The 16,814-nt window shown below is 43.2% G+C and overlaps 1 protein-coding gene across 1 annotated transcript in view; it reads right to left on the bottom strand.

Moving 5' to 3' along the window:
• The window catches only part of Canx (calnexin), a 29,673-nt gene extending 14,137 nt beyond the window's left edge, over positions 1-15,536 (bottom strand). The window contains exons 1-5 of the mRNA XM_052758053.1: positions 15,390-15,536; positions 3,315-3,495; positions 2,657-2,730; positions 1,822-1,880; positions 41-182 (exon numbers count right to left, since the gene is read on the bottom strand). Coding sequence (XP_052614013.1) covers positions 41-182; positions 1,822-1,880; positions 2,657-2,730; positions 3,315-3,488 — 449 coding nt within the window. The 5' untranslated portion in view covers positions 3,489-3,495; positions 15,390-15,536. The remainder of the gene's footprint in view (positions 1-40; positions 183-1,821; positions 1,881-2,656; positions 2,731-3,314; positions 3,496-15,389) is intronic.
• Positions 15,537-16,814: the final 1,278 nt, after the last annotated feature.

The raw sequence follows: 16,814 nt of genomic DNA, 5'->3' as shown, positions 1-16,814 counted from the left end.
TTACCTTTTCTACAAACTATCAAGAAGGCACCGAACTTACTGAACAATGAGAGGCTTGGTGTCAAACGTGAAAGGCTTGTTCAGTTTAGCAGAGATGGCATGATGCTTGGCCCGAGACATCAGTATAAGTCCTTTATCACCTGGAAGCTTCGTGTCCTTCATTTCATCTACCTCCCACTTTCCTACAAGACAATACAAAAAAGCTCTCCACTGTTAGCCATACCATTTAAGGTCTTTTGAATGGTAATAAACTAAATTCCAGGATGTGTAAGTATCACAATGATCAATGTTTATTTACCATTACATTTACCTGTAAGCTGAGTTACTGTAGAGTGTGTGTCTATCTGTTAAAGGGTAGAACATGGTTTGGAAATAACTGTAGGTATATAACTTTAGTTATATTCATTACACCTAAAGAGGAACTTCCTTTTTTTTCCCACGACACAGGGTTTCTCTGTGTAGCCTTGGCTGTCCTAGAACTCACTCTGTAGACCAGTCTGGCCTTAAACTCACAGAAATCTGCCTGCCTCTGCCTCCCCAGTGCTAGATTTAAAGGCGTGTGCCACCACCAACCAGCTTGGAACTTCCATTTCTAACATGGTTATTAAATAGGTCTATTTCTATTACATCTAAAGCCATATACAAATATGGTATAATTCCTAAGGGGGAAAAGAATCTGAAAATATCTCTTTTTTACACTATTTATTTTTCAGCCAAGCAAGGTGGCACAAGCCTTTAATCCTAGCACTTTGGAGGTAGAGGCAGGAAGATCTCTGAGTTTTAGGACAGACTGCTTTACAGAGCAAGTTCCAAGACAGGAGTGGGAGAAGAAATAGTCTTCCCTAGGAAGAGGCCTAATTGGTTACCAAGTGGTCAGTCTTGAAATCATATACATGCAAATAACTTTCTATACAAAGTTAGCAAGTTGTATTCATATACTTAGGAAAAAATGTATTATAATAATAAAAAAATAGAGGCCATGAAGTAGAAAGAGAGCATGGGTGCATGGGAAGGACTGGAGGGAGGAAAGGAAAGAGGGAAAACAATGTAATTGTATTTTAATTTCAAAGATTAAAAAGTTTTAAAAGATGCCGGGCGGTGGTGGCGCACGCCTTTAATCCCAGCACTTGGGAGGCAGAGCCAGGTGGATCTCTGTGAGTTCGAGGCCAGCCTGGGCTACCAAGTGAGTCCCAGGAAAGGCGCAAAGCTACACAGAGAAACTCTGTCTCGAAAAACCAAAAAAAAAAAAAAAAAAAAAAAAGAAAAAAAAAAGCTTCAAAAGAAAAACAAAAGTTTTTATTTCTGTTTGTGATTGTGTTTGTGAATACCCATGGAGGCCAGAAGAGGGTTTCTAATCCTGAGAGCCTGAGTTACAGGTGGTTGTAAGCCACTGACATGGGTGTTGGGAATCAAACTTGGCTTGGGAAAAGCAACCCATGCTCCTGACTGAACCATACTCTAGCATCAACCATCTTTTGAATTAGTCTTAAGGCCATGGACCTAGAGGTTAACCCCAGTGTGAGCATTCCGGCAACACAAACTGGAATCAGTGGGCTTTCAGTTGGGAGGGACAAAGAGACATAGATCAGGGAGGAGTCAGGGGAGGGGCGTGTGTGTGTGTGTGTGTGTGTGTGTGTGTGTGTGTGTGTGTGTGTGTGTGTGTGTGTGTGTGAGAGAGAGAGAGAGAGAGAGAGAGAGATCAATACATTATATACACATATGAAATCCTCAAAAATTAAAAAGCATGTTATGTTTTAAAAGAGACACCATGAAAACAAGATGCCTCTTTGAAATCATACTGTATCTAGAGCATATTCTCACCATCATATTTGGCAATTTCATCATCAGTGTCATCTTTTTTGGCTTTAGATAAAATCCACCTGTAATTAAGACAAACCCGAGTTAAAATTCATGTAACAGTCAATGCTGCCTCGAGTCGCATCTTTTTCCTAGTCCATCTAGCCTACTTAACAAGCTCAAGAGGAAACAAAAAATTCCCAAAGAATGAAATGTAGGGGAGAGGAGAACAGGAATGAAAGCAACAAGAGGCAAAGTTCCAAGACAACACTGGAGCTGTACCACTGCACATGCCTGTTAAACGAAATCCCAGGGGCCTACTTTCCTTTCTTTCTTTCATTCACTCACTCACTCACTCATTCATTCAAAAGTTTACATCCCAGCTGGGTGGGGGTAGCACACAACTTTAATCCCAGCACTCAGAAGGCTGAGGGAGGAAGATCTCTGTGAGTTCGAGTCCAGACTGGTCTACAGAGTGGAGTTCCAGGACAGCCAGGGCTACATAGAGAAACCCTGTCTCAAAAAAAAAAAACAAACAAAAAAACCCGAAAAAATAGCCAAAAAAAAAAAATTATATCTCGACCAGTTTCCCCTCCTATGAACCCAGGTTAGTTGATTCTGTGAGTTTTCTTGTGATGTCCTTGATCCCTCTGGCTCCTACAATCCTTCCTCCCTCTCTTCAGCAGGATTCCCAGGGGCCCACTTTCTAAAGCTGTAGCTCTCAGCAGAGTACTTACCTCCCACATGCGACACTAGGTTCAACCCCAATACTGCTTCAAAAGGAGCAGGAACTTTTCCAGTATTTTCTTATGTACAAGACATTCACCTTTCAAACTTTTACCCCCATGAAAACACTTACCCTGACAGAGATCCTCTGTCAAAGGAGTCAGCAAAATAAACTTCCCCTGTTGGAACTGGAGCTTTGTAGGTGACCTGTGTTAAACATGAAAATGTAATTAAGAAGTAACATTTTAAGCCGGGCAGCAATGGCACAGTCCCAGTCCTTCAGGAAGATCACAAATCCCAGGCCATCCAGAGCTACAAGAAGACTGTGTGGTATTGGGAGGGGAGGGGCATTTAGTAACATTCCTTAGAATGTACTCTCTTGGTTTAATTTCAATTGTCACAGCTGTCCCTGAATTTAATCCATATGAAACCAAAAGCTGCTAGAAGGCTTACCAAATACCTTTTTAAAAAGTTTGCTTTGCCTCTGAAAACAATCTTTTTTGGGAGGGAGTTTGCTGGGGATCAAATTGAGAGCCTTACATATACTAGGCAAGCACTCTACCACTGAACTATATATTCCTAGACTCTGGCTTCATATTTTTTGATTTTTAAACCAAGAGCTAAAAGGATCTACATCAAGTGGGGCATGGTGGCCCAACCCTTTAATCCCAGCACTCAGGAGGCAGAGCAGGTGGATCTCTTGAGTTTCTACCAGGACAGCCAGGGTTACACAGAGAAACCCTGTCTTACTACTCAAAACAACAACAACAACAAAAAGATCTACTTCAAACCTTTGGAGATGAAGGAGTGCTGGTATCTGATTTCGATTTTGAATCTTCTACCTCTTCAATAACATCATCAAGATCATCTTCAATATCAATCATGTCATCATCATGTCCTTCATGAGCCTGAACAGCTGCAATGCCAAGGACCAGTAGCCAACACAGTAACCACTTCCCTCCCATGATCTACCTGCAAAAAGAATAGAATATAAGATGTGTTGTCTTCCATTTTAAATCCCATAAAACCTTCACCTGCTCCTTGCTTAAAATCAAAGAACTAGGGCTGGAGAGATGGCTCAGAGGTTAGGAGCACGGGTTGTTCTTTCAGAGGTCCTGAGTTCAATTCCCAGCAACAACATGGTGGCTCACAACCATCTGTAATGAGATGTGGTGCCCTCTTCTGGGCGGTAGGTGTACATGCAGGCAGAAAGAACACGATACATAAATCTTAAAAAAAAAAAAAATTAAGGAACTAAAAGAAATACTGTATTTCAAACTATAAAAAAGGAAAAGTGTGGGGGTTGGGAATTTAGCTCAGTGGTAGAGAGTTTGCCTAGCAAGCGCAAGGCCTGGGTTCTGTCCTCAGCTCTGGGGGGGGAAAAAGACAAAATAACAAAAAGGAAAAGTGTGGGCGGTGGTGGCGCACGCCTTTAATCCCAGCACTCAGGAGGCAGAGGCAGGCGGATCTCTGAGTTCGAGGCCAGCCTGGTCTACAGAGCGAGATCCAGGAAAGACGCAAACCTACACAGAGAAACCCTGTCTCAAAAAACCAAAAAAAAAAAAAAGGAAAAGTGAGCTGGGTGTGGTGGTGCACACCTTTAATTCCAGTGCTTGGGAAGCAGAGGCAGGCAGATCTCTGTGAGTTTGAGGACAGCGCAGTCTACGAAGTAAGTCCCAGGCCAGCCAAAGCAGTTACACAGAGATCCTGTCTTGAAAAACCAGGAAAAAAAGTGGGGGCTGAGGGGGGGGGTGAACCCTGGGAGAAAGGGTTTTTCTAAAATCAGTTAGTTAAAAGCAACACTCAAGCAGATCTAACTATACCAATATAAACTGGGTGTTCTGGTACATACCTGTACTAACATTCAGTTGGCTCAGGCAGGAAAACCCTAACTTCAAGGCCACCCTAAACCACGTGAAACCCTGTCTCTTTCTCTCATACACGATGTCAAACAATACACCAAGGGTATTCAATTAACCAGTTTATTACAGTTATTTCCAATGTGCCCTCTTCTTCAAAGCTATCAAAAGACAACTTTCAGGAGTCTTTCTTTCTACCATTGGAGTCTAGGGATCTAACTTAGGTCATCAGGCTTGGTGGCAGGCACCTTTACCCACATGCCATCTCCTTAACTCCTAATCTATTTCATAACGTTCAAAATATCTTTCACATCTAATTTACAGTTACTGATTAAAACATTAAAACGAAACGACAGAGGCAATAAATAATTCAGTTCACACTCAAAGACATTGCTGTTGCTGCTGTTCGGTTCTCAAGTGTAGACATATTTTAAAATTAGTGTTCTAAGATTCAACAAAAACATTAAGCTACTTCAATCTCTCATCTCCTAAGCACTTAGGTCTCTGGTATTAAACTAGACTGTCATGGGTGGTAGGTAGGCCTTCTTTTTAAGGATCACAGTTCTATTGAAATAAAAGCTGAGCAAGCTATTAAGAGCACACAAAGTGAGCTGGGAGTAGATGGGGCCTGAGAAAGCAGAGCCAAGAGAAAGAAACAAGTGAATGATGTACAAGCATAAACACGCCTTTGACAGGGTACAATTTCCTCTTTCCCACATGGTCACCAAGCCAACCCGGATCTTTCACTCTCCATTACCAACAACAGAATACTTGCTGACATCCTGTCTCATCATGGCTTCAATTATTCCTCTCTGAGGCCACCCTACACCCAGGTAAGATTCCTTACCCCAAAACCCTGTCATGGAAGTCTGCATCTGCAGACACCTGTACATCCTCTGGCTAGCAATCAGTTCTTTCTCTCAGGCTGCTCTGCATAGTAATTTCCCAAAACCCCTCACTCACATGGTGAACCTAAAAAACTGATTCCCTAAAGTTGTCCCCTAACCTCTACAGATATGCTGTGGCACTCACAAGCATACAAGATCAAAATAAATAAATTTTTAGATTTATCTGTATGAATGTTTTGCCTGCAAAGGTCAGATTCTGTGGAATTGGAGTTAGGGATGATTGTGAACCACCATGTGGGTGTTGAGAAATAAACCCAGGTCCTCTACAAGAGCAACAAATGCTCTTTCTTAACCAGTGAGCCATCATGCTAGCCCCACAAACTTCTTTTTAAAACTATATTTAAAAAAACAACCAAAAAAAAAAAACTTTTTTAAAACAAGAAAAAGGAACGAGAGGGGAGGGAGGAAAGAAACTTATTTTTTCTCTTCTTTACAATGAAGATCTTTACTTTGCAGGCAAGTCTAAAACAAAAAAGGAAAAGGAAATGGGCCCAATTTACTCTACTGACCAATTAAGTTTCTAAAATAAATGTCAACCACCTGTTCTAACGCTGAACAACAAATTCCTTATAAACTATAGTACACATATATGTAGATTTAAGACTTTAAGAGAGGGAGCGATGGCTCAGCACTTTCAAGTGTTTCCTGCTCTTCCAGAGGATCCAAGTTCAGTTTCCAGCACGTCAAGAGGATTACACCTGTCTGTAACTCCAAGTTCCGTGGAATCCAACAATTCTAGCCTTTACAGACATCTGCACTCACGTGCACATAACCTCCTACAGACACATACACATAATAAAAAGCAGAAATAAATCTTTAAAAATACTTTGGTGTATGTTATGGGTTTAAAAAAAAACACTTCTGCTCTTTTAAAAACGTAAGATAGTAAAGGACAATTACAAACTGGGAGAAAATATTTACAAAACACACATCTGATGGACTTGATTTAAACATACAAAGAAATAAGCCTCAGCATAAGAGAGAACCCATTTAGAATCTAAGCAAAAGCAGGGAGTACAGTTCAGCGGGAAAGACCATGCATGGCTCAGCACTTTAGAGGCCCGGAATGAGTCATTGACCTGTACCCAAAATTCTAAAGGCAATCAAAATATACTTCCAACAGGTGAATGGAAAAATAAACTAGTTCATCCATATTAGGCAATCTTGTTTAATCACTGAGAGAAGTGCTCAAACATGGAGACGACAGGTGAATCTACAGTGTGTTGCTAACTAAGCAAGAGGCCAAACTGCTGCAGAATCCCAATTACTAACATTCTGAAAGGGGCAGAACAAGAGACTGGACCATAAAAATCAACTCTGCATGAGCCGGGCGGTGGTGACACACACCTTTAATGCAATCACTTGGGAGGCAGAGGCAGGCAGATCTGTGTGAGTTTGAGGCCAGCCTGGTCTACAGAGTGAGTTCTAGAAGAGTTAGGACTATACATCCAAAAACCCTGTCTCAAAAAACAACAAAAATAAAAACCAAACCAAAACAAAGTACCACACCAGCTTTGAGAGCTGTTTCCCATGGCAGATTGGTCAATGATTCTGATATGGCAAGGTGTGTCAATAGTAATTGAACAATTAAGTAGATGGCAGCCAGTTTTTCTGTTGAAATAAAAATGTACAGATAAGCAAATAGAGGCTGGAAGAATCTATATGGCAATGCAAACAGAATTAGAGACATCTGTACGAATGTTTAGCTTAATACAGACAGTTACATAAAAATGTTGGCATGTATTTGCATACATAAACCAGTTGGAATGCATACATACTTCCGTGCTGTCAACTCAGAAGGCCCAAAGAAATGAAAGACACTACATTACTGTAACCATCAATGGACCAAATATAAGTTCTTAGTTTCTCACAAAAGGAAAGAACACTCTTTGAAATAGCTAATTCTAAGAGAACTGGATAACCTGCAAGACAATCGTGGAAGCTAGATGTGGTGGCACATGCCTAGAACCCTGGCACTCAGGAAACTAAGTGAGGCAGACCAGTTCCATAGTGAGGAGGGTGGGGAAGAAATCTAAATATATAGTGCCAGAGAGTAAGTGATCAATGAAACAATCACAAAAGGACATCAGAGGAATAGTTTACTGAACAAGCTGAAGGGTCAAAGATGAATAGTTTGAGCAACAAAATTAGAATACTAGATTATACACTCCTACCAAGTCCCTGCATGGAATCTAGAATTTATTGACACTGCCCCTTCATGCATTGTGAGCAATCCTGACCTTTAGGCTGCACTGTCACAGCTTTCTAAAGAGAACAGAGAAGAGGAGAAGAGGGAGTTTAGTGTAGAAAGCTGGCAGACTACCTCAGCCAGTTTTGATCAGAGATGGGCCATATTGACAACATACATCCTTGATACCATGTGACAAAGGGGGTAGTAGAACCCTTGACCTTCCCCTAAAACCCATGTCTGCAGTAGGATTAAGGAAGGGACAGGCAAATCCCAAGCAGCATAGTCCACAAAATACCTCCTCAGTTTTCCTCAAAAAAAAAAAAAGAAAGTAAAACTACCAAAAAACAAATGTTTGACAAACTGAAATCTAAGAAACTTGAGTAATGCCGGGCAGTGGTGGCACACGCCTTTAATCCCAGCACTCGGAGGCAGAGGCAGGCGGATCTCTGTGAGTTCAAGGCCAGCCTGGGCTACAGCGCAAGCTCCAGGAAAGGCACCAAAACTACACAGAGAAACCCTGTCTCGGAAAAAAAAAAAGAAAGAAACTTGAGTAATACCTGTGTCGTCTTTGTGCTTGAGCAGTCTTTTAATGATTACACAAGACTAACAAGTTACCATTCCTGGCTATTATTCATATATCTTTTTTTTTTTTTTCTTTGAGACAGGTTTTCTCTGTGTAGTTTTGGTTCCTGTCCTGGATCTCTATAGACCAGGCTGGCCTCAAACTCATAGAAATCAGCCTGGCTGTGTGTGTGTGTGTGTGTGTGTGTGTGCGCGCGTGCGTGTGCACCCTCTCCCCCCACCCAGTGCTGGGACTAAAGGCATGTGCCGCCGCCACCACCCGGCTTATTCATATATCTTAATGTCTACAATGATTCCTTTTTTTTTTTTTTTTTTTGGTTCACTCCAAATCTTTTATATTTACATCTACAGTCTCCTAAGGCAGAAGCAGGCTGAACTCTCAAAGCAGCTCGGTCTACACAGTGAGTTCCAATACAGTCAGAGTTATTTAGAGACCCTGTCTCAAAAGAAAAAAAGCACACCGGGCAGTGGCGGCGCACGCCTTTAATCCCAGCACTCGGAAGGCAGAGGCAGGAGGATCTCTGTGAGTTCAAGGCCAGCCTGGTCTACAAAGTGAGTTCCAGGAAAGGCGCCAAGCTACACAGAGAAACCCTGTCTCGGAAAAAAAACCAAAAAAAAAAAAAAAAAAAAAAAAAAAAAAAGCAAGCAATAAGGCTTGTTTTTAATCTATTTATTATGGGTGAAGGTCAGAGAACTACTTTCAACTTTCTAGGGTCTGTTCTCTTTCCCACTTTCCACCATGTGGGACGTGGGAACTGGACTCGGGATATCAGGCTCGGCAATAAGCCTCTTTACCCACCGAACCATCCAGGCAATCAAGTTTTTTTCATTTAAAAAAAAAAAAAAATCAAGCAGCAGGGGACAGATTAGAGCTCGATGGTAGAGTACTTGCCTGGCATGCTACAAGTCTGGTTTTGCAACCAATGTGAAAAACAGTCCGCAGAGAGCTCTGAAGCCACAGTTAGCAAGTACTCCCTGGAACTGCAAGGTTCAGGAAAGTCAATGCAGACATTATCTTACTCCTATACAGAAACACATTTCCTACAATTCTGTTTCTAAGGTAAGGCTTCTGGTATTCCTATATACCATTTTTTCCAGCTTCCAACATAATTTTATTTTCTGCTTACAAGATATATCACTTTCTGGTTTTCTTGAAGTTCTTCATTTACTGTTTTTTCCTACAGTGCTTGAACGCAGTGGCTTGCAGACACTAGTCACATGCTCTATCAATGAGCTACTACTACCTCAGCCCTGTCTTCTAATCTTCTTTAGGCTCACCCTAACAATCTTACGCAAGCACACAGGATTTTGTCATTTAAGTTTGTTGCCACAGAGCCCCTTTGAGCTAGACTGAAAATGCAAGGCTGCATGGCTACCAGTTACAAATACAAACACAACTGTCTTAGTATATGTCCTTGTAAAATCTGTTTCCCACTTTTTCTTTCCCTTTTGGTAGTGTTGAGTAGCAAAACCAGACCTGTGCCTGTTTGCAGCTCAAATCTTTGTCTTGTGAAATTACAAATTACTAGTGAGTGCCATAGACCTTCAGAAGAGACAAATGATTAGAAATCAAAGCCACAGACATGAAAAATCTTAACATCTGAGCTTACTGCAAGGAAAACTTCTCTTAGAAATGGCTTAGCTTTTAAAGCAAATAATAAAACCAACGGTGGAAAGAGAACGACTAACATATACACACGACACACTTTATGATCCAGAACGTTAAAAGAGCTGGTCAAGTCCAAGACTATTTCTTAACTGGACACTACACAAACTCTGTGGGGACCAAGGAGAAGCAGCATCTGGTGCCTAGCAGAGCACTTGATACACTTAACCGGAATGCTGGAGGTACATACCTGTGGTAGCACTTAGGTGACTAAGCAGGAAGGATGAGCAGTTACAGAATGAAAAGGCCAACCAGGGACACACAGGCTCTCTCTCAAAGAGATAAAACAAAGCCTGGCAAAATAGCTCAGTGGATGAAGATCCCAAGAACCTACATGACTTTGAGACCTGGCTCCTGCAAATAGCCCTCATACTTCCACACATGTGCTATGACATGTACACACACATTCCCAATGCTCCCTCCCCAATGTTTTTAAAAAAAAAAAAAAAAGCCAAGGCCAAAGGGAAAAAAATCCAAAAATAAATTCTTCTCAGAACTAGGAACTACACATGTAAAAGTGAGTGTGGTCTGAATATACTCTGAGCACACCCATGTAAAATGCCTGGTTTGGGTCTTACACTTAGTTACCTGTCTGTAAAAGGATGCTCAGCGGCTGCTGGGTATAAGAGATTGCTCTGTGTATTTTTGCCACTTTTGAAGTGCTAGGGCCTCTGCATGTTAGCCTGGCACTCAGCATTCTACTGCTGAGCTTCATGCCTAGTCTTTGGTTTTTTTTGAGACAGAATTTTCACTATGTAATCCAAGCCAAACTTAATGATCTCCCTGCTTCCACCTCCAGGGGCTAGGATTAAATGTATGTACCATCATATCTGGTTTATTTCTGCCAGTTCTTTTAAGTCTATAATTACCTCAAAACTTTAGATTTTTTTTTAATATATTACAAAATCATTGAAGATGGCTTTGTACTTGAGAGGCAGTGGCTTTAAGACCATCACAAGCTCAAAGCCAGCAAGTTCCAGGCTATCCAGGGATTCACAGCAAGACTGGCTAAAAGAAAAAGACAAGCTGGCAAGATAACTCAGTGGATAAAGGCACTCACTGCCAAGACTGACAATCTAAGTTCATTCCCTGGAACCCACACAATGGACAGAATTAACTCCTGCAAACTATATTCTTTTTTTTTCCCCTGAAGCAGAGTTTCTCTATGTAACAGTCCTGGCTGTCCTGGATCTCACCTTGTAGATCAGGCTGGCCTCAAACTCACTGAGATCCACCTGCCTCTGCCTCCCAAGTGCTGGGATTAAAGGTGTGTGCCACCACCGCCCGGCTCCAAACTATATTCTTGACCTAAATACATGCATATGTGGCATGTGCACCCACACCACGCACAATAGTAAAATATATTTTATTTTTTATGTGTATCTGTATGCAAGTATGTGCACAATGTGCATGCTCAGAGCCTGTGAAAGTCAGAAAGTGAAGTCTGAGTCCCTGAAAATGATGGCTATAAGCTACTGTATGGGTGCTGGGTACAGAACCCAGGTTCTCTACAAGAGTACTGAATCATATTTCCAGCCCCAATATATTAAACTTAAAAAGAAGAAATGTGAGCTTAATGAAGTTTAGTCTTGCTGAATTTAGAAGGGTTTGAAGGGTTGAGAAAGAGGTTCCTGGGAATCACTAACCACTTGGCCTTAGTTTAACAGCAAACCTTAGGCCAATGACAGACCCTATCTTAAAAAGCAAGGTGGAGGCTGGGCAGTGGTGGCACATACCTTTAATCCCAGCTCTCGGAAAGCAGAGACAGGTTGTGAGTTCAAGGCCAGCCTGGCCTACAGAGCGAGATTCAGGAAAGGCGCAAAGCTACACAGAGAAGCCCTGTCTCAGAAAACCAAAAAAAAGCAAGGTAGACTGCTCCTTGAGGTGGCCTTCTGGCCTCAGTGAACATACATGCATGGCCACCCGTATGAATGTGCACACATCCTTGCAAAGACCCACAAAAAGTTTAGGGTATGTTATCAATGGTGGAGCCTTTGTCTAGCATGTGAAAGCCCTAGATTTGCTCCCCAGTAATCAAATGACCTGCAATAAAACAAAAACCATGGACATATAAACACAAAGCCAAGAAAATACATTATTTACAACATGAAGACTCTGGCATGCTTCCCCACTTAGCAAAGACAGAGAAACAGGGCCTAGTTTCAGGGCCAAAGGAATCTTCAAAACCACCTACCTAATGTACCCACTTAACTTTTAGAATGGCGAACTATCTTAAATCCTAGAGGAGGAAACTTCAGATTTTGTTTTGCAGTGCTGAGGCTCCACATTCTCTGCCCTCACCTTCAGGCTCCCAATTCTGAAACTTCAATTCCTTATTGAAGACAGTTCAGTGCTGGGGAAGCGTAATCTGTCCTGTCAGGGAAAACTGTTCTGGTTTCTCAAGCTTCTGTGCGGTCTTGGTCAGCTCATCTACATACAGTCCTCCTCCCTCTATTCTATAACCTTTAAACTACAACTACTGACCAATGCCCGTACTTTTAAAAAACTATTTTTTTTATTTTCTATGTTTGAGTGTTTGCCTGTATGTACATCTACATATCATGTATGTGCCTGGTGCCAAAAAGGCTAGAAGGCAGTAGATCCTCTGGAACTGGAGTTACACATGGTTGTTAGCCATCAAGTAGGTGTTAGGAACTGAAGTCGGGTCCTCTGTAAGGGCAGTCAGTGCTGCTAACCACTGATCCATCTCTCCAGCCCCCAAAGACTTTACTTCTTATCAGAATTTAAAAACAAACAAATTCAAGCAGGGCATGGTGTTACAGACCTGTAACTCCAGGGCTCAGAGGCAGAAGCAGAATGATCTCCAGTTTGAGGCCAGTTTGGTCTATATTCCAGGCCAGTCAGTATGACCCTGTTTCAAAAATCAAACAAAAAGAAACTTCAAATCTAATTTCTTTCATTTATGAAAATTACAGGAATAGTAAAATGATCTAATGTTCTTGGTTATTCTAAAATAAATATTAAGTAATTTTTGAAATGGCACATTTCTATGTAAGCTATGCACTCATTCTGGCATACTACTGATGTTAATGTATGTGCAGGCTATGTGTGCAAAGGACATACAAGTGATATTTTAGTAACTTATCCCCCTATTAATTCACTTTAAGATGTGAATACCCTAGCCGGGCGGTGGTGGCGCACGCCTTTAATCCCAGCACTCGGGAGGCAGAGGCAGGCGGATCTCTGTGAGTTCGAGGCCAGCCTGGACTACCAAGTGAGTTCCAGGAAAGGCGCAAAGCTACACAGAGAAACCCTGTCTCGGAAGAAAAAAAAAAAAAAAAGATGTGAATACCCAGGATGGAGAGATGGCTCAGTGGTTTAAGAGTTCAGTTTCCTGTTGAGCAGCTCATAACTATCTGTAATTCCAGTTCCAGAGAATATGATGCCCCCTTCTGGCCTCATGGGCACCTATGAATATATACACTCATACTGACATAAACATAAGACATTTTTGTTCAATAACTCTTAAAGAGACTTTTTTTTTGAAGACTTGAATATCCCAATACAAAATTCTCTGGAGTCCCTAAAAAAAAAAAAAGAAGAAGAAGCAGCCTCTGGGCTGGAGATATGGCTCAGTGGTTAAGAGCACTGGTTGCTTTTCCAGAGGACCAGGTTTGATCCCCAGAACCAACAAGACAACTAACTCAAAACCATCTGTAACTCCAGTTCCAAGGGATCCAGTGCCCTCTTCTGTCCTCAGGTGCCAGGCACATACATGATACACAGATATACATGCAGGCAAAACACACATACATATAAAATAAAAATAAACCTAAAAAATGTTTCTCACTTAGCGCTTGTAGCCACAACAAAGTATTTAACAAGCAAGCACTTTCTTAATGAGTTTTCCAGTAAGCTATACAGACTACAATTATCTTTAGCACTTCACTTCTTACGACTTTATATGAGCTGCCAATTCTATTTGTCCAGTTCCTTACGCAGTTTCATATTGTCTGCCCCCTCAAAAGTGAGGCAGGTAGGAGACTCATTCCCATTTTAAAGGTGTAGGAACCAAAGTTACCATGCTGGACACAGAATTCTGCAGATGCACTTACCAACTGCCCCTCTACTCCCTTAAAGCTCTCTTGCAGGGCAAGTGACCTCTGCAGGACAAGGAAGCAACAGTGTGACTGTCAAAGCTGCGGCAACTCTGTCAATATGCACGTGCCTTGTGTCCCTTGAAAGATAAGGAGCTAATTGCACTGTTAAGATAGCAAGGTGGAGAAGGGATGCTGACACCCATTTTCAGACAGGTCGGTACACCTTCTATTGTGGACGGTTACTACAATACACAGTTCCTTGGGGCCTGGCTCACCTGTACACTCTGCCTGGTCCATAAGCTTAATTAAAGCACAAATACAACACGAGAGTTGATTCTGTTCATGCCCTTCCAAACATTACTGGAAAATATCAAGATTTTTAAGATCACCCAATTCCCCCCCCATTTAAAAAAAGTAAACAAAAAAGGGCAAATTATTTTTTTTTTAAAGCATAATCTTCCTTTCCTCAGGGTAAAGAAACTGGAGCTCACCTTTGTCCTTAAGCTTTTAATATTCAGCTCAGTTTAACTTCACAGTCAATCTCTGGTGCCATGAGCAGCAGTTAATATGTAAGGTGCCATGAATGTGTCTTCAGGTCCTGGCATACAGGACTTAACTCAAAAATTAGTGTGTCAGTGTAATGGACCAAGGCATTCAGACTACAAAATTAGCCACTGCAATTACTACCCACTGAACCTTTACTATACACCCAACTTCCCATTTCCACACCTCTTAATTTAATACAAGGCCATCAGGCATTCTATCTACTACTGGGGAATGAGCACTCAAGTAGAAAAATCTCCCAAATTCCCATCCCCCCAAAAAAGTGCTTGGATCGGGTCTTTTACCCTAACTAAGAAACCAAGACTGTCTAGTCCTCAAGTTACAATCCCAACGTGACCATTAAAACTACCTGCATGACCTTGGGCCAGTTATTTCAAACTTCCAGGCCTCAGTTTCTTCCGCTGGCTAGCTGAACTTTCGATTGGTTTTCCTGCTTTTATGGTCCAGTGAATACCCACACTGGATTACTATCCCCCACCGAATAAGCAGGTGCTCTAATAGTTAAACCTCAAGTTTCTCAAGCGCTACACGTTCTAGTACATTCTTCTCCCTCGTCGGAGTGCTACGGTCCAGTCTTCGCTTTGGGCATCTTATTTTCTAATACTGGAACTGTAACGCTCATCTCTCTCGGTCTACTTCACCTTTCCCTACTACTCGGGGGGCTACTAGGCCCGATTCTAGTTCCACACCTGGACCGGATTACTCAGTCCACCTCCAAGTGGGCCAGGACCGGGCCTAAGAAAACTCTAGCGGCAAAGCCATAGAAAGTTGTTAGCTTTCTCGGAGGTCAAGGGAAGCCCCAGGTCACCTGCCACGCCTCCCGACCTAGGCGCGCTTCTCAGGCCTGCCTCCCACCCTGGGCCGCTCTCCTCACTGCCCTGAGCGTCCGCCAAGGCCTGCGCCGGTCGAACGCCCGCCCGACCCCTCGGCCGTCGAGACTTCGGCCACGCCCGACCCCTCCGCCGCGGCGCCGCTCTCCCAGGCCCCCAAGGCTCGTCGCAGGCTTGAGGCTCCCGCACACGCTTCCCGTCTCACCTCGAGCCTCCCGGGGACCACTGGCGGCTCCCGCACCTTCTCCCACCCGCACACCCGGCCCCGCGCTGCAGTGGAGACAGCGGCGGAGGCGGCCCGACCGTCACGTGCCGCAGAACTAAGAGGCCTCCGCTACCGCTGCCGCGCGAGCGAGCCCCACCGCACGAAGACCAACCCCGCGTCCGCCCCTCGGTCCTGAGTGGCTACAACGAACGCCAAATCCCGCCCCCTAGCGCAGTATCTGCGAGTTCATTGGTCGAAATAGCCATCGCTCAAACCGCCTTCCCATACGCCCCCTAGGGCTATTCTTCGTGGAGCGTGATGATTGGTCAAGAGCGAGGCAGGAAGTGGTTGTTGATTGGGCAGGAAGAAAGAAGGCGGGCCGTGACGGACGGGCGGGTGCGCTCTCCCGGAGCCAGTAGATTTTGGCATGCTTTTTCGAATGGGGTCGCCCTGCTTCTTCAGTGGGCGGTGTGTTAGCGGCCATTGCGAGAAGACGCCTTTCCCACCCGTTGAGCTACGAAGCCTGTTCCAGCCCTGGCTGCCCTTCGTTGCAGGGACACATGGCCTCCATCAGAAATGGAGGGAGGTCGGGCCGGTATGCCTGTACAGAGAGTGCGATCCCGCTGGGCCACAGGCGCCACCATTCCTGCGGAGTCATTGCCCTGAGCCCGGGAGTCTGAGACCTCTCTACCTAACAAAACACGGTCTAGATTCACAGTCATGCAACATGAAGTCACCTTACCGTGTTCCCGTGTTGTTTCCCGATTTTGATCATTAAAATTATACATACCCTAGCGACAAGATTGAGGGAAAAAAGGGTGATGCCATGTGCAGATTTAAAATACCCATATCTGTAACCCACTCGTTTTTCATTTTCAATATGCTGAAAACCCTGTAAGACTGAGTGGCTTTGAACATCCTGATCGCCTCTGGTTGTGTTTTGTGACCCAAAGCTTTGAAGACTGCTGAAAGAATCAGCATATTTTTTCATCTATGTAACTAACATAAAACCAGCTTTATTCCTGCCATCCCAAGGGAAAGGCAGTCAGGGTTTAATGTTTGAGTCAATTTAGTAACCGCCAATTCTCAGTCCCTAATTTTATAACACAGAATTCGCTTTCCTTATTTGCCTTGGAAAGATGTTCAAAACAAAAATTTGAAGCCAGGTATGGTGGCACATGTTTTAGTCCCAGTTCCCAGGTACTCAGGAGGTTGAGGCAGGAGGATCCCCTTAAGCATATGGAGAGATAGCTGAGCGATTAAGAGCACTTGCTTGCTCTTGCAGAGGACTCAAGTTCAGTTCCCAACATCCATATCAGGTGCTCACACCTGCCTATAACTCCAGCTCCAGGGAATTTCATGGCTCTTCTGGACTCCAAGGACACCTGCACTCCGAGGTACACATAGATACATACTGATACTACA

This window comes from Peromyscus californicus, unplaced genomic scaffold, assembly GCF_007827085.1.
Source record: "Peromyscus californicus insignis strain IS unplaced genomic scaffold, ASM782708v3 Scaffold_3__1_contigs__length_106647218, whole genome shotgun sequence".
NCBI lineage: Eukaryota > Metazoa > Chordata > Mammalia > Rodentia > Cricetidae > Peromyscus > Peromyscus californicus.
This window is presented reverse-complemented; position numbering and strand designations above follow the sequence as displayed.